The sequence below is a fragment of the Buceros rhinoceros genome, unplaced genomic scaffold (assembly GCF_000710305.1).
Source record: "Buceros rhinoceros silvestris isolate BGI_N320 unplaced genomic scaffold, ASM71030v1 scaffold5505, whole genome shotgun sequence".
Taxonomy (NCBI): Eukaryota; Metazoa; Chordata; class Aves; order Bucerotiformes; family Bucerotidae; genus Buceros; species Buceros rhinoceros.
In genome coordinates, this window is record NW_010414452.1 from 38,683 (window position 1) to 58,283 (window position 19,601).

A 19,601-nucleotide genomic window follows, 5' to 3' on the forward strand; every position below is an offset into this window, starting at 1 on the left:
GTCTGCTCTGCCAGAATGTCATAAAGCATCAGTTAGCGGGAGCTCAATAAATATAGAGCTCTACTGTGTTGGGGGAAGGAAAAAATTTCAAATACTTTTCTAGGGCAATGGCACACAACAGAGTAATTTTTTCAGCTGTGAAGGTTGTGTTCAGGTGGTTATCTTCTCTTCCACTGAGAGCCCTAAAGGTGAAGGAGGAATTAAGATTCTGGACTCCTGTGTTGCAGGTGATCATGGGTCAGTTGTGTGTAATTTCTGCACATCGACTTTTAGGAAAGTCAAATATGCCTTAGATAATCCTAATACTTACCTATTTTAGTCAGGGTTTTCTTTGAAGTTTAAGTCGTTAAATGTTACATGAGATCTTTGACTGAAGAGTTGGAGTCCCTTTAAGAAAAGATCGTGTTAGATACCAGGCACACTTCACTGCAAACTGGAGTACAATGAAAGCTCAAGAACAGGTCAGCTGCTCTTTGTAGATACGTCTTGCTGACGGTTTAGGTACATTATCTTTCTTAAAGTATTTTAAGGCTGCCCTAATCGTTCCTATATTCATAGAAAGAGCAATGTCCTACATTGTTGCGCAATAACAAGTTTACATGCATGCTTGCTTTGTGAAAAAGTCTCCTGTAATTAGAGTAGGGAGTTATTGTGTGTATGAAGTGAGCAGGAACTACTGCAGGGGAAGCTGAGGAGGGGTTGGATCTAAGGCTCAGCAGCTCTGTGGTCTTTACCAGCCGTGGAAGACACTGTACAAACCTGTGTCACCTCTTAATATTTTGTCTTTCTGTTTGATCGTAGACCCTAAAACAGCCACTGACAGATGCAGCGCGGAGGAGCCAAGTCTCCTTCATTGGTCCAAGGTGATCTATGTCTTACAGAAGCAAATTATAGCTCCAGAATGACACACAGTGCACATTTCACAGAGTTTTCTTCTCAGCCACCTCTTGCCTGCAGAGGTAGCAAAGCGCAGTGGCAGTGGCAGGTACCGAACATAGTACCTGCATGCAGCAGTTGTACAGTTTGCTGGTTGAGTCCCAGCTGCAGGTCTGTGGCTCCATGGCATGGCATTTGCTTTACCAACCTCTCCTTTTACACCAGCAATGTCCCCGAGTGTCAGCTGCTGGAGGAATAGCCGGCAAACATCTACAGCCGTGGAATTTCGTAAAAGTGATAAGCCGCCACCCAAAATGAAAAGCTTGGCAGGTCTAAGCCAAGAGAGTGTTCCACTTGTGCAGACATGATACAGCTTTTATGGAGGCAAGTTTTGGATCCATCATGATTCCTTTAGATCTGCGTGTTCTTTTCCTTCATAAAAATAACAGAAGAGTTCTTGTGCTCTGCTTTGGGACATGGGCACATGAAGGTTGCTGCTACATAAGGACCTATTTCAGATTAAATTCTTATCTAGGATTCCTGTCTTTTTTAGGCAATTTGGCTGGGCTTTTTTTTTCTCTCCTCAAAGTGTTTCTGTGTGACTTTTTCTGTGATTATATACAGCTTCTGTACCTTTTGTGGAGATATACCCAAAAGTTATTGTGAATGTTTTTTTATTTTATGTGTTTACTCTTTGTTGATCACTTTAAAGCTTATAGATGCATGTAGAATATTCTAAGATAGGATTGGTTGTAATGTTTTAAAGGGAATTGCCTTGAAATGTCAAATACCCGTGTAATGTCCTCTGGTATGATAGCACTGAAAGCTGTATTTGCAACTCTGCTTTTGTAGAATTCCTTTTTGGTAACCTGTATCATCTGTAAAAATAGTAATCTTGGAATAATTTTGTAATAGCTTCTTCGTATGAAAAACTCAGGAAGATAAATGCTTTCCTTGTCTTAAACAGCTAAACCCAGGTATTTGGGTCATTGCAGCCATGAGGAAACTCATTGACAACAAGTGGCTCTTAGATCTATTGAACAGTCTTGCTCTAACTGTCGATAGTCTCAAATAACTGTACTGAATGCAGCTTCAAATGGGTTTTCAGAAGTTACAGACCTAATCATCTGCAGAAATATCTCCTGTTATATTGTTTCTTGTGGAATAAGAAATACCAAATGGCTTTCATATTGTCACACTCCTCTTACGAAGGTATAATTCTGAACTTTCTCCTTCATGACTGTCCAAGTCTGACAAGACATAATAGAACTTATGTGTTGTGGTTTGTTAAAAAATGTAAATTTATGTTCAGAATTATTTGTCAATCTCTCAGAAAATTAGAAGTGATTAAATAGAAAGTTGTACAGATTTGTGCCATTTCTGTACCCTCTCATCTCAAGATGGTGTGAGAAGCAGACAATTGTAATAACTTGCTGCTACTCCTTTCCAGCTTAATTTGATCTTGTTCCTTAATTCTGACAGATTGTTTTTAATTTTCCCATCTGTTCCATAAAAATCTCAAGTGATTGACTCTTAGGAAAAAATAATGTCTAATAGCTGAGCCATTTTTAATTAGTTGGTATGAGTTACTTAATGAGACGTGATGAAGAAGGCAAGCCAAGTGAAAGAGCGGGCCTGGGGTGGTGGATACAAAGAAAGGTTAAGGGCGACCGTATGCTTCAGGAAGTCTCTTCTCTTTAACCTCAGCTTTAGTCTCCTGCTGTCTCCAGTTTCAGGCAGTGCACATCCTTAGACCTATGGACAAAACCCAAAGATTCGGTAGCAGTAATTCCTTTTCCCCTTTTATTTAGTGCAGTGTCTACCCTCGAGCAGTACCGCTTTGGGGAGAGGAACTCTCCTGTCAAGAAAAAAAAGTCAAAGAAGTTAGTTAAGTAAATTTAAAAATGTTATAGGCTGTGGTTTAACTTCATTTCTTCTCACACCCTACACCGTAACTTCCAGATATTCTAGTGTTACATCAGAAAGAACCCCTGTGCCAGTAAACAGAGTGAATGTTCTCCTTCAGCCTCTCTGAAGCTAAAACCTTTGCTTTAAAATCGCCTGCAAATGACATCTCCTGGGGCAGGAAGCCATCAATATGCAGTACAGGTCTTTGAGAATAGCAACCATGAATATAAATGTTAACATCTGGACTTCTCCCTTCTGTTTTGGTTTCTGTATATTATTATAATAAATATTAACATTATTTTTAATAATCATCAAATAGCAGTTTCTCTGGCAGCTTGAGACTTCATTATTATATCAAATACTGAAAATAAATATACAGCTCTTATACAAGGAACGTTGAAAGTTTGACTCAACTCTGCAAATATGCCATTGTTAGTCTAATCTATTGTAGAATTCATAGAATAATGAATTAACTTTCCAACTGCATACAGTCAGGCATAACAAATAAGAGAATGCTACCATGGTAATGAGCAAAATATACACTCGTTTTTGCAGGTTTTAATGGGCTGCCAGCTAAGGAGAGAGACTTTTGTCTGTATTTTTTTAACTAGTAAAATCCGAGAGTGATTAAAGTGAGCAGGGAAGAGCAGTACTCCGCACTTTCAGAGCATCTCCAAAAATTCAGCCTGTCAGGTTTCCCTGTGATATGTATTTCAAACAACCAGAGAAGACAGGGGAAAGCTTAAGATGTGACTTGTAAGCCATCAACTGCGGTAGCAGTTAAAACTGCTTCTGGTTTAAATTTGTACGAAATTGTACTTGGATGGTGTCTAGTTTAAGGCCTGAGCTCAGCAAGCACAGATAGGAGCAGCTCTGTGCTTGTACTCTAGTCTCTGCTTCTGAATGAGACTAGACTGTACCTAAGAAGTAGACCATCCTAAATGGGGACTGCTATAAGGGAAGAAAATGTTTTAATTTTTTTAAGGATATTTTTTCATGTTATTACTATCTAGTAGCAATATTCCTAGAGTTGGATTTTTTTTTCTGAGGGGAAGAAGGAATTGACTGGTGGCATTGCAACTTCTCTGTGTTTATGTAGTTAAAATTAAATTCACAGGATGTAAGTCTAATAGTTCTGCATTAATCCTTCATAAAGCATTGATCTTTTGTTTTTTATCTTCTTCCTCAGTGTGTCAATCCTGATCTTTAATACTTCTCGGCAGTGCTTTGTTGTGGTGAAGCAGTTCCGCCCAGGTAATCCTCTTTTTTTAGATTTACTTTTGCTCTCTAGTGAAGCAAGCTTTTAAGGGTTTAGCAGTTAAAAGTTGGTGCATCTGTGGTGATAAAATCTTTGTTCTATATTCTGTTTCTTTGCATGATAGCCCACCCTTTTCAGTTGGTCAGAATTTCTAACCAGGGAAATTTCCATTAGAGATGAAAGGAATGGTGAGGGTAGCCTTACATTCTGCTTTTGGGCTAGTCATTGTCCATGTCCATTGTCCATTGTGTTTACAAACAGCTCTACAACCAGCATGTAATAGATTGCTTCTACTTGAAGTTCCTTCTTGACCTACCTAGTATTTAGTAGGTAGCTTCTGTGCAGAAGCACAATGTTTTTTTTTTCTTTTTTGGCCTTAAATATTGCTTTCTTTTAAAGTGTTATTGTGCGTTGTGTACTTGGGAATTTAAAATGAGGGAAATTCAGGACTGTATGCTTTGTCATCGGTATGTGGACAGCTTCTTTTTAGCAGTTACTATTATGAATTTAGGTTAACATACTTTTTTTTCTGAGTTTTAGTATCGGTTATCTTAATTCAAAGCAATATTTGCTTTCTGGAAGTTAAAAATGAAATGCATATTCTCTGCATGCTAATTAAAAAAAAATCACAAGATATTTCACTGACTGTTGCTAAGAGACGGTTTCAAGACTGTTCACGGTAGACTTTATAGGAAACTTTCTAGGGTAGTGTCATGCTGTCCTTTATTACTGACAGTGATTGACAGGCACTTCAGAGTTGTGCAGCTCCGTTACCCTGACAGTGCATACTTCTCATCAAGCACTATATTGGCTGTTAGAAAGAGAAAGTGTTTGTTTATTTGTTTATTAATAATCCAATGTCTTTTATTTGCCAGCTGAATAAAATGGCTCATAGAGCTGTTGCTCTCTTTGAGGCAATCTTAGGCAGAAGCCTTCATATATGTGCATATATATGTACTGAACAGTGACATGTTCATTACGTCATCCATATGGCAGTGTCAAATCTGCCTCAGAAGACTGGACTGTTGGAGTTAATCTTTTCCAGAGTCTGGAGCTGTTCAGAAACCTGGCTTTAGGGATAGTGGTCAGTCAGACACCCCGTAGCAGTTCAGTGATGGCAGCCATGCCCTGACATTTTTCACATCACTATTATTTCTATTCCATGGTTATTGTCTGTCTTGGTGCCTGTTCCACGAAGCAAAAATAAAGGCTGAGACTTTTCTCATTGCTCGCTCCTATCAGGGTCCCACCAGGAAGGGGATAGCAAACAGCTGCTGTTCGCTCACCAGGCATGTCCCCCACACATGTGCTGGTTGACATATGTGCTTGCCTTTCTTCAGGGTGTGGTGTCATAGTGAGGTTTTCCCACTAAAGTCTGTGCTGCTTGTAGAGGCAGTTGTCCCTCCCTGTACGTACATTCCCACCCCATTCACTCTGGCAGCACCAGCCCTCATGCAGCTGCAGCAAAACTCTTACAGGGCTGCACACAGAAAGTTTTCAGGATTAGGCAGCTTGTCTGACTGGCCTGAAAGAGTTCTTGAGGGATGGCAGGAGCACACAAACGGAGTGAGGCAGACAGGACTGTGTTTTTCAGTGTACTTTAGACTTAAATCATCTTGAATGATCATAAAATCACACATTTGGAAGGAGCAGAGAGAAAAAAGTTACACATCATCTCAATAGTTTCCACATTAGGTCCTCACCCACCCATGACTGATTGGCAAAGGTGCTCATTTTGGTACTCAATTGACTGAATTCTTCGAATATGATAAAATCATAAGTTCCTGGGAAAGGCTGGGGTTAGTACCTATGAACAGGTGCTGTGTTTTTTTTACTGTAAGTATAATGACCTTTTAATGGGTTGTGATGTTTGTGCATTGACTTAAAATACACAGCATCAAAGATTTGAATCGTAAGCCATGTTCTATTCCAGGAGGTACAAAACACCAGTACAATCAAAGAGAAATCAGAAGTCTAAAGAAAAGCTAGGGCATTCCCCAGTCACTAAACCCCTCTAACCCCTCAGTCCCTATTGTTTTTTCCTGTCTTTAGGGATAGCAAACAAGTCCCTGTTTGAGTCATCCAGCAAGGCTCCTTTGAGTAACAGTTATGATCATATTTGATGAGTTTGGTTGAGCCATCTCTCCTTTGTCTGCTGCAGAAAGGAATGCAAGTACATCGGTTCGGCTTTAGTTTCCACTCTGAGACTTCTTACAGCTGAATGGCTCTGGGGTAAAATTACTCAAGGTGCTTAATGAACACTAGATGGTTGGTTGACACCTCGCTGTGCTGCTGCTCATCAAATGTGTTCATCTGATGATGGGGGAGGCTGCCTGGTGGTGATGAAGTGGCAGTTTCTGACCAAAGTAGCGTAAGCCATCAGAAGATGAGAGAGCAAACAGACACTGGACTAGTGGGTGGGTGACTGTGCTGGGAGCTGAGCTCTTGCTTCTGGTTTCTGCTCTCCAAACTCTGTGGATTTGCAATAAGCTGACAGGCTGTGATGGGGAAATGGAGAGTCCCAGATTTCCCTCTGAACAGTGTGCCCTAACCAAGAGGTCACAGACTGGCCAATTTTGTGGCCAATACTTTTATCTCCCCTGGTCCATCACTTGTGCAGTCAATTTTGCACCTTCAGGAGGGGCCTGGTGGACTGCTCTGATACTAGCAGGCAGCTTGGTTTTCTAGGCTTTGCTTATGTCTGAAAGGTAGGTTGAGTTTGAACCTTTGTGAGCCTGGTGATTCTGAATTCATGCTCAGACTCCTTGGTGAATGCTCTAGTATTTGGACTGTCTTTCAGAAGTGGCTCCTACCGCTTCTTTTCTTCCTTATCTACAGAGAAAAGCTGTTACTGGGCTGTAAGTGTTGGCATATTACAGGACTTTGCTCTGAAGAGGACTGCTGGATTAGGTCCTTCTGAGAATGTAGGTTTTGATCTATGTGGAGGCCAGTTGTGCTGAGGGAGAAGGAGGATGGCAGGTGCCTGCTGGAATGACAGGATGGGTTTCAGGGATTCAGCAGTCTTGTAACAGAGAGTTGCTTTAATCAGAGTTTCATATTTCTGTACCCCACACTCTTTACCTGCATCCTGTTTTGACGCCCAAGTCCTTTAGTGGGATGCATGTGGTGTTCCTTTTTGTATTTACTGGTTGGGATAGGTCAATGCTAAAAAGCAATAAAACCTTCAGAGTATCTCAATGAGATCTTGGAGGAAGTTGTCATTTCTGATAACAGTCATAGCTTTTAGAAGTTTTTGGAATAATGACAATAGACACCCTTCAAGGATCTATCCGTCAGAGTCTGCATGGAATATTTTTTACTGCCTTCACGCTGCATTTTAAAAAGAAAACAGCTTCAGTCATGTCTTTCAAGTAAGAAATGGAGACTCCTTTCCTTAACTGTTTGAATCTCAAAGGCCTGGATGTACCTACTGCAAACAGCTTTGAAAGTTTAACTCCCTTTCAAGACAACTCCCTTTCAAGTGCTGATCCTGCCTACTACCCTTCTGAGGTGTCACAGGAAGCACTGCAGAAGGAACCTGTGCACAAATTTCTGGGGTGTGGACCAGAGAAGTCACTGTACTTTCTTGCAGTGTCATTTCTCTAGAGGCTTTATTGTATATCACAGTTTTAGGAAATAATAAGCTCAATCCAGTAACTGGAAGAATAAAAAAATTTCCATTAAACTTGAGCTCTTTTATATACCAGTTCCGCAAGATTTAGAATGGGAAATAAAAGATAAGCTCATTTGAAAACTGTGTAAAATGTATATGAAATACACATGTAAAATATTTTAATGGAATAAAAATAATTTACATTTTTAAAGTAGTTTTATTTAAGATGTTTTACAACAGCCTTGTGGTAACCTTTCATGAAAAGGAAGGGGATAGACATGAGGAAATGCCAAAGAAGAAACAAGTGGGATTATACCTGTAAATTAAAGTTACAATGATCAATGATGTCAGTAGTGATTCTTTGGGTGTTAACATCCAGTCCTGCCGTTCTCAGGCAAAATTTCTGTTGACATCAGTGAGAGGACTAAAGCACTAAAAGGACTAAAATGTGGCGTTTGCACTTTCCTTAGGAGGGCACTACAGTGGCAGCTGTTTGTAGATCGATTCAAGTCTTTTTCAGACTCCACACAGGAATCTGTGCAAGGAACTCTATGTTCAAAAGAAGATTTTTTTTTTCTTTTTTCAAACAAACATACATGCTTTTCATACCCTTTCTAAGTAACAGCTGAGTTGACAGGCTGAAAGACTCATCATTGTGCACATGGTGCATAACACGCAACCCAACTTTCCTGCAAGATAACCATCTAGTTTAAATTAAATCCTGATATCCACATTGCCCAACAAATGGAAACTCTGTGGTGCTCCCTGGACTTAGACTTCTTGGATGAACTAGCTTCCTTTTTTGATTTTTATTTATTTTAAGGTGCATGAATTCATTCCAAAGGATGAAAGCACAAATAGAGTTTAAAGAATAATTTTATGGAAATGGCAAGAGCACCTTTTTTCTCTACAACTGTAATTTCAGTATGTCGTAATTTTAACAGATAACACACCTGAATTCCTTCTTACTCTCAAATACACTGATGGTTTGAATTTCCAGGAAAAACTTGTGTACCATCTTTTTTGCTATTTAACATGAATAAACTAACTCCTCTCTCCCCACATTTCTTTTATGTGTTGGTTTTTGTTGTTTTTGTTTGTTTGTTTGTTTGTTTGTTTTAGCTGTTTACATGTGTGAAGTAGAAAGGCATCACCCTGAAGTCTTTCAGAATCAGGACAAGAAGAGCTTCTCTCACCTAGAGGATCCCATACCTGCTGTGGTAGGAGTGACCTATGAACTCTGTGCTGGCATTGTAGACAAACCAGAACTTTCTTTAGAAGAAATTGCATGTGGGGAAGTCCTGGAAGAGTGTGGCTATCGTGTTCCTGTTACAGAGCTAAGGAGGATCACTTCTTATAGGTAAATAGCAGTAAGTTAAAACACTTTGCATTTTGTTGTTTCACAGATCGCTGAGGTGGCCTGGAAGTAAACTGATTGTTCCAGGTTTCCTTATTTAAGCAGGGTGTTGGAGGAACACGGACATCTGAAGATATATGAAAGGTGTAATTTTCAGCAAGAGTATTTACAGAGATTTAAGGAATTATAAACTCATAATTATGGATTGACTTCCCAGTAAGAATGATACTATTGTGATTTATTCCAATTACTGTTAGAACTGGGAGAACTTGTATTGGGCACTTCAGGGCAGTTTATTACAGCACTAGAAAACAGCCCGTCTTTACTGTGTCAGGCATTTTCCATCTCTGATTCTTGTTATTCTGACTAACAACAGAAGCTGCCCGGGATGGACTCGAATTTACCATTAATGCAATTTTGCAGAAGCATGAGAATCTGTGCCATTAGATCTCTTCATAATATTTGGGCTATAATAAGCCTTTTTGAATTGTACAATAATTAAAGTTACATAAGAAGATTTTGCTGATTTGACTCTTAAAAATTTTACTTTATATTTTTAACATGGTTTCAAATAATTATGGAAATAGATCTTAACATGTTTTAAAACATGTTTTAGGAGTAAGAGGAAAACTTAATACGTGAAAGGAAAAATACAAAATGTGCATTGTTGGAGGAAAAAAAAACCAACAAAAAACCTTCAGGAGAAACTTTGCACACTTTTGCTTTAATCCCATTATATCTCCTTCCCAGCTTGTAGTATTGTTATCCTAAATGTATGTATGTTTGTATTTTACAGAGAAAGCAGCAGGTTTTTTACTTTCTTTATTTTGCTTGACATCTCCATTGAACTGGGCCCTGTCATTGGTTTTTAATTTGGGAACTGAATACAAATCCACAGCTGTCAATCCTGGCAAATGTTATTTCCTGCTGGATTAACAAGCAGTGCTTCTGTTGAGGGGAGGGGGCAAATCACAGGAGCTGTCTTTTACAACTCCTTGAAAATAGATGGAGGGTTTGTTCTACTGAAAGAAAAAGTACCTTCTAGATGGATGAGCAAAAGCTGTCTGTCTAATTGCATAGGCTGGGTGACCCTGACGGGCTATAGCATGCAGATACATACATGTGTATGTGTGTGCAAACACAAAATAAGAACAATAGAATACAGTTTATGTCGGTGTTGAACTTTGTAGCTTCAGCGTGGAATTTTGACCCAACCTTACCAGTTTACATCTGGTTAAAACACTGAGGTTTTTTGGTTGATAAATGTCTTTGCATCTTACAGGTGGTTGTTCTGTCGGGTGTTTTTTTTTTAATTGCACTGACTTGCGAAGAGGGTTTACAACTGGAGTATTCTGTGTTGAGACCTTTGCAAAGGGCATTTAATATGTTAATCCCCCAAGCCTGCCTTGTCTATGTGGGCATAGCTTTGTGCCCATGGAGGACCATGGTGAAGTCAGAAGGGACTTCATTTACTTCTTTAAAAGCCTTTATGAAGCCTCCAAGATGGTACTTTATGTTTGTTTTGTTGGACTTCCTCTGCTCTGTATTAAAATTTTATTCTAAATGCTACGGTCTTCTTTTTAGGAGTGTCCTTCTTCCTTCAGATAAAGACTGGCAGGTCTGTCTGATCTGTGGGGATTTGATGCAAAGGCAGGATGTGATTGGTTCCCCTCTGGTCTGATAAGGACTTTTTTCCATAATGGCTTTATTATATATAAGAATTTCTGGTCTTTTTCTAGCATGTAACAGGTTTTTCCAAATGGTTTATGCTGCTGTGAGTGTCAATACCAAGCATTGACATAAAGCATTGCATTAATGCGCGTGCATGCCGATAATAATTACATCATACACTTCTGCTGTCATCTGCCATCCCAGTGATCCTTGTGGGAGTTGCTCGGTATTATTTATTGATCCAGTGCATCAGGTCAGAGAGAAGCCTTAGGAAATAGAATTGGAAGGAATTTGGGGAGGATCTTATCTAGACTGCCCCTGTTCCAAGGATCAGTTGGATTTAAAGCACTTCTGACAAACGTGCATCTGTGCTTTCTCTAAAATCTGATCATTTTACAGCCTCTCTTGGTGGGCTGACTTTCAGCATGCTGTCTGAAGTGTCAAACTACCTGTATCGTGAGCAAGTTTTTCCTCATTAGTCTTGCCTAAATTTCCATTTATTTACTTCAAATCTGAGACTTACTACCCTGTTCCCAGTGGACATGAAGTACTCCTGCTTGTTCCATATATTTTTTGAAGATGTCTCCCCTTTATTTTATTTTTGCCTATGCAGAACTATCTTAGCTGATTTAAGCTTTCTCTTTAGACCATGTTTTCTAGATGTCTGATCTAGATGTCTGTCTTCTACTCTCCTCAGCCTTCTCTCCATCTGGTCTGCATATTTCTTAAGCACATAGTGCCTGAAGTGTGGAGCACAGCATTTCAGCGGGGGCTTTACCAGTGTCAGGTAGAGCAGAAGCATTATTTCTCTAGTGTTAACAGATGGTAATTTTTTATGTGCTGTAGTATGATGTTTGCCTTTCTTGCAATGGCATTATATTGTTGACTTATGGTCCACGATCCTCCCTGTCTCAAAGCTATTTTTTGCATCGGTACTGCACCATCATTCACCTCTTGGCAGTGTCTGTGCTGTTCATTGCTGCCTGAGTACAGAGCCTTGAATTTGTCTTTACTGATTTGCATCCTATTTTTTCAGACCATTTCTCCAAATTGTTGGGTTCATTCTGAATTCTAATATTCATCCCTATCTTCTTCTAAATGATCTATCTCAGCTTTGCTATCTGCAGTCTGTATTCAACATACAAGTCCTAAAACAACATAGTGAATTATATTGAATGGAGGATGGTTCCCAGTGGCATCCTATTTAGTTCCTATTTCCAATTTGACAGTGATACCCACTCTGTGAGTACTATTTCCATACTAGTTTTGCACCTATTTCACAGTTTCTTTGATGCCTAAGTGCATCATGACCTCCTAAATTCTTAATGAAACTGTCACATTAGATAGGGTTCAAAGCCTTGATAAACTGAAGTTACTTTGTGTTGCTGCCCCTACCCACAAGACCTGTTATCCTATTATAGCTGATACTTGTTTGACTGCGCTTGACAAATCTGTTAGCTGTTGTTCCTTTCTTGATGCAAATAAAACCATATTAAAATATCTAGAGAACTACAGTAGTTACTGAGTTAAGTCTGTTAGATTTTTGTAGATAAAAACTCACAGTTCTATGCAGAGTAAAAAGATTTCTGTGTCATCAAAAAGGTTTCTGAAAGCAAGGAGTTGTCTTGTATTCCTAATGACACCCCTTTCTGGAATCACGGTCATGAGAAGGAAATTGTCTGACTGGAATAGAAGCAGGACTTGCGCTAGTCCTGGCAGAGGGACATATGGAAAGCAGAAGATGCATCAGCTGTAAAGGAAGAAACAGTTTTGGGTAGGGAGGTCAGTACTCTTCTGTGGCTAAGGGATTAAGAAGGGGAGAGCATGGACAGTGCATAGAACATAGAACTTAGACTAGGGGGGAAAATGGAATAGAAGATCCTCATGTAGAAAAAGAGGAAGAAGAGGTGCAGGAACAATGCAGAGAAAAAACCCATGGGCTTGGGGAAAGTACGTTCATTGTGGCGGAGAAGAATTCTCTAATGACATGGGGAAAGCACTTAGACTGTATTCAAGCAGAACTTTGCTCTGTTCTGAAGTAGTGGCAGCAGTAAAGATTGGAGGTAATCTGCAGGTAGCAATTTTTTTTTTCTCATTACGAGGGCCTGCAGCAGTGGTTTTGGGGGAATTTTTTTTAATGTTTCTCAGCTAAGCAGAAAAGATTAACTACAGTACTGCTACAGATATTTCAAAAGCTCGTACAAATAAGCCGTTGGTCCCCATTCTTAAGCTCTGTCAAAGCTCTTGTGGCATCATACTCATCAGATAGAAATCAGGCACTGAATTAAGCAGATCTCAGGCTTAATTACCTTGAAGGATCCACAGAGTAGCTGTGGAGTCAGTGAGAAAGCAGGAAGCCAGGAGTTGGGGAATTTACCCTAGCTGAGTTAGAGTCTATGGAACAAGTTGTTCCAGCAGCAGGGGACAGTATGGCGAGAGTGAGTGAAGGAGGCTGGGCTGGGGGCAGAGAACGAGAAAGACAAACAGATCAAGAGGGACTTGACTGAAGGAGGTCAGAAAAATCACACCATGAGGAATCAGAAATACCTGTTCCTAATATAGAAAAATGCAAACCAGAAGGTGAATTTAAATGCAAATGGTTCATTTTGCTGTGTAGTTACAGGCAGGAATCATTCTGAAAAAAAATCTGTGTTGTTTGCAACTCACCCGTGTGGCGAGTTTCCTCTTCTCATCGTAGCCACAGAAAATGTTACTTTTGTACTTGGCATGCAATAAATAACCTCATTTTGCCATTACAAAAAATTAGTTTTCTATTCTGGCAGCAGCTAATCCACTTTTGGAGGCTTCCTGATCGTTCTGATGCCTCCTGGTGTGCTGAGTTCTTGTTAACAGTATGTGTGGCGCCAATCAAAACCAGCATAGATGGTAGATGGAATGGGTGCAAAGGAGCCTTTCAGCTCAGTAAGAAGATGAAGCTACTACTGTAGTAGTATAATTGTAATCTGAGGCTTCATGAAAATGGTTGCCGGTTAAATTGTTCATTTTTAAAAGCTCTAAAAGAAATCTGTGAGCTTCCTTCCAACAGTTTTTTTTTCCTCGTTTTTTTTCCTAAATGCAAAATGTTGTAAGTGAATGACTTTGGTCTCAGTCATATATCAGATAGAACAAATTTCCTATCTAGCACACTGTCCCAGCAGTTTTCAGTTTGAATCCCATGTGAAATTCAGCTTCGAGTTGGTTTTTTAGGTTTCTTAGGTCAGTTTCTTAGCGGGAAGATACTTCCACCTTTCTTGAGACTTGTTTCCTTACAAAACACAAGCAAGGAAATATGTGGTTGTTGTTAAGACGTTATTACTGCCATTTAAACTTACAGCGCTTTATTTTAGTTCTTGAAAATTTTGGTCTCCACGAAGAATATTTATAAAATTATGTGGACTTAACTAACACCTCAGGGCATCAGGATGAAGTTGAACCAGAACTTCTTGTTCAACTTCCTTTCCTCTTCATTCCGTCTTTGTTTTCTCCCAGAAGCTGTAAACTCTTTGCTGTGAATTAGATACAACATGAGCTGCGGGTTCTCAGCCCCGTTGCAAAAAAATCAGATGGATTAGTTTAGGGGCCTAACTATATTAACATAGGTACTGACTTTAATCTTCCTACGTCTGATTTTTTTTCCCCAAAAGTAGACAACAAAGAAGAGCATTCAGAGAATTAATATTGGATGCTCCAATTACTGCGCTATGGCTATTAGCCTCTGAGCAACGGAGTAAAAATGGTTTGTATTCACAGGTTATTATGTAGAAAGAATAACAGCCTTGAAAATGTCAGAGCACATTATAATTAGAAAGATCACCTGCTAGTACACCTGTTGGGTGATGGCATAATGTAATATAATTTTATGTTAATTACTTCTCTGCTTTTTCCCTGCACCTGCTGCTTATAATGTCAGAACTGTACAAAGGTCCTAAGAAGTGACAATAGGAGCTGCATGTGGCTGTTCATCAGTCTACATGTTGCATGCCTAAATAGATCTTGACTTCAGCATAAATAACAGAGATTTGTGACACATTTATTTGTAAACATGAATTATGTACTCACTCTATACTCACATGCTGCATCCAGATTGCTTACATCTTATCAAAGGATATATTGCATTTAGGAATTTCCACATTAATTGTGTTAGAATAAAACAAAAAAAATGTACGTCTGTGTTGACAGGAAGAGGTAAATGTTGATTGTTTATAGATTTTGTATTTGTTAAATATTAAAAAATTAGGAGAAATTTAGCTTTTAATTGCTGTCCATCAGAAATCTGAGTTAAACTAATAAGCCTTCACAATGATAAGTCAATTTATTTGTTTCCCACATTGCAGCAGAGGAGTAGCATATAAGATTCTGTTTATTTTCTCATATTGTTCAAATGTTTTTCATTTGTTCCTTCAAACTAAAAATGTAATATTTATGAATGTAATAACTGATTAGCATAGCTGAGCTCCCAGGCCTGAGAAGAAGCAAAGCTAATCCTGAGTGCATGCATTCATTTTCGACCCTGCTTACAAATGTGCACGTGTGCACTTGGTTTGGAGAAGAACCTCCCTGTAACTGAGCATCGGCAAACATCAGGTGGACGCAATCTCACCCGTGGCTTTTAGGCACTACAAAACTTCTTTTTTTCTAAAAGCAGTAAGATACTATTACTCACTTGTGATGAAAAATGTAATGTATCTTTATGCTTATGAACTTAGCTATGACAAGCGAGAAGTCCTGTTTTGTGAGCTCTGTTTCAAGGGTTACGTATTTCCTCGTGCGCTCAATAAAAGGGAAGAGATGAACAAAGGCTTCGTGAGAGCTGCTATTGCCGTGTTTCAAAAAGAGATTGCACTGACAATCTCTCTTGTGTTCTCCCGGTCTAAGAGAGAAGTAGATAGAAGACACTCTCGTTAACAGCCTTGCTCTGCCAGCCAGTCCTACCCCTGGGCAGGAGGTGAGGAGAACCACTTTACAGTCATTCTGCAGAAACTGCTTCTCCGCTGTGCTGTTGCCTACAGCATGTTGCCGACAGCTTTGAAAGCCATAGCATGATTTAATCACAGTGTTTGAGTGTTTTATTTAAAATGAAATACGGGAATGCAGCATACAATCTTGTTTTGATGTGTTAAAGTTACATTTAGGTTACCCTTGTGATGGAAACCACACCACTTTGGTATCCCTGCTTTGACGTGCTTACATTCTTAGACTTGCTGTAGCCAAAGGTAATGGAGGTTTCTAACTGTCTCTGAAGTAATGCTAAAAGTTTAGTGCTAACAGACTTCTGGTTTTAAAAATCCCTCTCTGTTGAAGTTGCAGGGTTTGTGAACTTAAAGCCCTAATGATTTGACAGAGAATATTTGTCAGCCCACATAGCTGTTCATTGAAACAACTATAAACTTCTCAGAGCAAACTGATCGAGATGAGGAAAACAGAGCTGTGTTTTGTATAGATCATTTGCATTTGTTCCACAGTGGTAAATAAGAGTCAAGCACCGTACAGACACATCAAAATACATCTGGAACAATCAGCTAGGTCAAGCCAGGCTTAGTAGGTCTGGGTCAGTACGAGCCATGACATGCCTGGTCTGGGCAACGTGGTGCTAAACCCTGGCATGAGACTGAAGCCCAAGTGCTGTGAGTTCAGACCCTGCTTGCCCTCCCCCAAACCAAGCCTCTCTTGCTCTGGGGAGGGGAGACACCTTTATCAGGAAGGTGGTTTTCCCAGGGTGAAACTCATCACTTGCAGTTTGGGTGTGCTGACCCCTGTGATTTCCACAGATGCAAAGCTAATGAATGTAGCTGAAATCTGTTAATAGGTGACTCATTTCAGACCATGGCAAAAGCATTTTATTTGTAATGTGAAGTACTAGGGCAAGGAAAAGCATATGTCACGGGGATAGAGAGGAAGAAGGTAGCAGAAAAAGGAATCTAACCACGATTAAAGAGACTTCAGAATCTCTCCAGCATCTTACTCAGGAACTACAAGTAAGTGTGCAAAAGCATACGAGTTCCTAGAGACAGATAAACCTGAAAGTGTACTGAAAAAAATATTAGTACTCAAAATAGCTGCCTGTACCTATTTACCAGTCAGATCCACCTTCTCCTTCTCTCCTTCTCCTGCTCTCTTTCTCCTCCAGCTCCAGTACCAAAAATCACTGAAATACATTCACATTTTCCAAGGGTATGTGTTAAACTGCTTTATTACAACTTCATTAGCAGCAAACTTGCTCACTTTTGACTTCTGTAAAAATCAGAGATGCTAAGACATACAAAATGTAAATAGCATTGATTTTTTGGACGATTTTAAAAGAACAGGCAAGATACGTCAATATCTAAGAGTCTGGAAATGTCATGACAGACAGCAGTAAGCAATTTGGAGAGTATTTAATTTAGTGAAGGGCATTTCATGTGGATCCACGCAAAAATGAGCAACTGGCAAAGTAACCCAGAGCATTTAGAGAAAGAAATATCAAATGAGAAAAGGTAAGAAATATGCCTTTTAAATGAATTAAACTATATTCCTGTATCTTTTATAAATCATGTCATGTGATATTCTCCAAAGACACCTGTCTACGTAGTCAGGGGATTCTGAGTAGTCTTAAAAATGTTAAATTTGCTGGTTTGGGGGGGAAAGAATAGAATAGGTAACATGAGTATTAATACTGGCACTCGTTGATTTTATTTATAGCTCATTTGGAAGTTTGTATTAGTTTTTAATTAATAACTCCTGGCAAAGTTGCACAAGATAAAGGAAAGTTAGGAAATCAAATAATGATGAATGAACATGCAAGTGTGTCCTCCTTGGAATATGTAAATGTTTTGTTGGTTTCTGTGGCAAATTATATAACAATATGCGTGAAGCAACTCCATAACTTTGGGCATTATAACAAAGGAAAGACATTGATGCCCAGTGCTTTAATCTTTTAAAGTATCTTCAGTGTAGAGGCCTCTCGTGATGTATATTCAGTTCTTAAGAAGAGAAACTGATTTAATAGAAGTATGAGTAAATACACTGGAATAACAGCGTATTGAAATCACTCTGTGCTGTTTGAGCTACAGTGGCCAGAAACTGAATCATACGATGTTTTTCTTTACCTAAAAGAGATGTGAAAACTGAACTTCTGTGACTTCCACAGCTGCAGCTATGTCTTAAGTAAATGGTCACAGGCGGGATAGAAGGGGATCATGCTGCAGATAATCAAGGCAGAATGTTCTTATCGGAGGGCTTTGTAAAGTCTCTCTGGTTTTGTGTATAACCTTTACATAAGATCAAGTGCACATGGGTGTACTCAATTTAGGGTCATTTTCATTCTCCAGATGAAGCTCAGACTTGGTACTCATCAGAAATAACAGAACATTCAATATATTGTGCATGATCCTGTGGTTCTGCATGGTACCTCTGGAGTCTAGCAAGCTGCAGTCTTTGTCTGGCAAATTTTACAGTATAAATTAACATGTGGTTTTTATTCTTACTATCAATTACCAGAAAACAATCTGAAGCCCAGTCTTCGTATGTTTATTTGATTAGTAAAAATGAAATTCTTGCAGAAAGAGTTGTGGAACAAGTGATCACTATATACAGAGAAAACCAGATCTGGATCTCTAGTTAATTAAAAAAAAAATCCTTTCTGCCTCTTCACACAGAAGAAGAAGGAGAAGAGGTAATAAAAAAATAAGCTGACAATCTACTATTCCATCACAAGCATGTTCTCTCGATGAGGCTCCTTCCAGTGGACAGAGCTACAATAGTGAGGAGTGGGCAGCCCATGGGTCCGTGGTCAGTGACAGGTATCAAAGTGACTAAGCTGAGGGAGACTGTTCACTGAATGACTGAAGCCTGGACAGCCAGCTGTGATGGATTGGGAAATAGATCTGTTTGCTCTTAATCAGTATTTCATGGCCTGTGTTGCTTTTTAAAGTCCTACATTATTGCTTGATAGCACCAAGAAAAATATATTGTATTTTAACGCAAAGGGAATCTGGTGAAGTGTGCCATCATCCTCACAGCAGAAAGGACATTGACAGCTCATGAGCACAAAACCCAGCATTCCGACTCTTGTGAGCTGGCTGCCAATAGCAACTCGATGAAAAATGACTCTACCTTTACTTTTACAACGAGGTCAGCACGGTGGGCCCATCATGTGGCTCCTGCTGCTTTCAAAGGCTCTGTTTGTGTTGTGCTGTCTGCTGCTTGGATCTTCAGTTCAGGTGAGGTGAGTGGCAGCTCGGCTGGTGAACGGCATTACTGCTCCAGGCAGCTTCCCATCAGAGAAAGGAAAAGGCAGAGTAGCACAGGAGTTCTGAGAGGACACTTGATCTGGTGCCAGTGGCACACAGGGGCTGTGGCTGGTGGTCAGCCCTGCGTCGCTCTTCCATTGGGAAACCACCTCTGATGGCCATGGCAGCAGTGTATGAATACCAAGGACAGTGACGGCAGAAAAGACGCCCTTGGGGAAAGTAAATACTAAATCAGATTGGCTGAGGAAGAAGGATATGTGCTTTGATGAAAGTGGAAGAGAAAGGGAAGACTGTTAGCCTGGCCTCTTGCTGCCTGCTAGTAGGTCACATTTTGTTCATTAACTCGTGTATAAAAAACTCCACTGTGGACCATGGAGTAAGTGATGAGCCCAGAATGAAAGAAATCCCACAGCCACCGTCAGAATTCCTGGAAGTGCTGAAGATGGCTACGTTTCTCTTCTTAGATATAGGGGAATGATCCTAGAGGGCTGAAACATCTTATCCAACAACACAGAACGTATCAGAAGTAATTTTAGGAGAAGAATTCACTGGTTCGCTCCCTAGTCTGTGCTTAAAAAAAAAAAAGTGTGTACTGATGTAAGAAACCCACTTCAATAATCACTATTCATTCTCCAAACACAGTAATTGCCAGCGTTCTTAGAAAATTGAGAGACAAGTGATTAATTCCTG

The 19,601-nt window shown here is 39.6% G+C and overlaps 1 protein-coding gene across 1 annotated transcript in view; it reads left to right on the plus strand.

The window, feature by feature from the left end:
* Positions 1–3,973: 3,973 nt before the first annotated feature.
* Positions 3,974–19,601, plus strand: part of NUDT14 (nudix (nucleoside diphosphate linked moiety X)-type motif 14) — a gene marked incomplete at its 5' end in the record, with an annotated part of 17,089 nt that continues 1,461 nt past the window's right edge. The window contains 2 exons of the mRNA XM_010137089.1: positions 3,974–4,038; positions 8,778–9,015. Coding sequence (XP_010135391.1) covers positions 3,974–4,038; positions 8,778–9,015 — 303 coding nt within the window. The remainder of the gene's footprint in view (positions 4,039–8,777; positions 9,016–19,601) is intronic.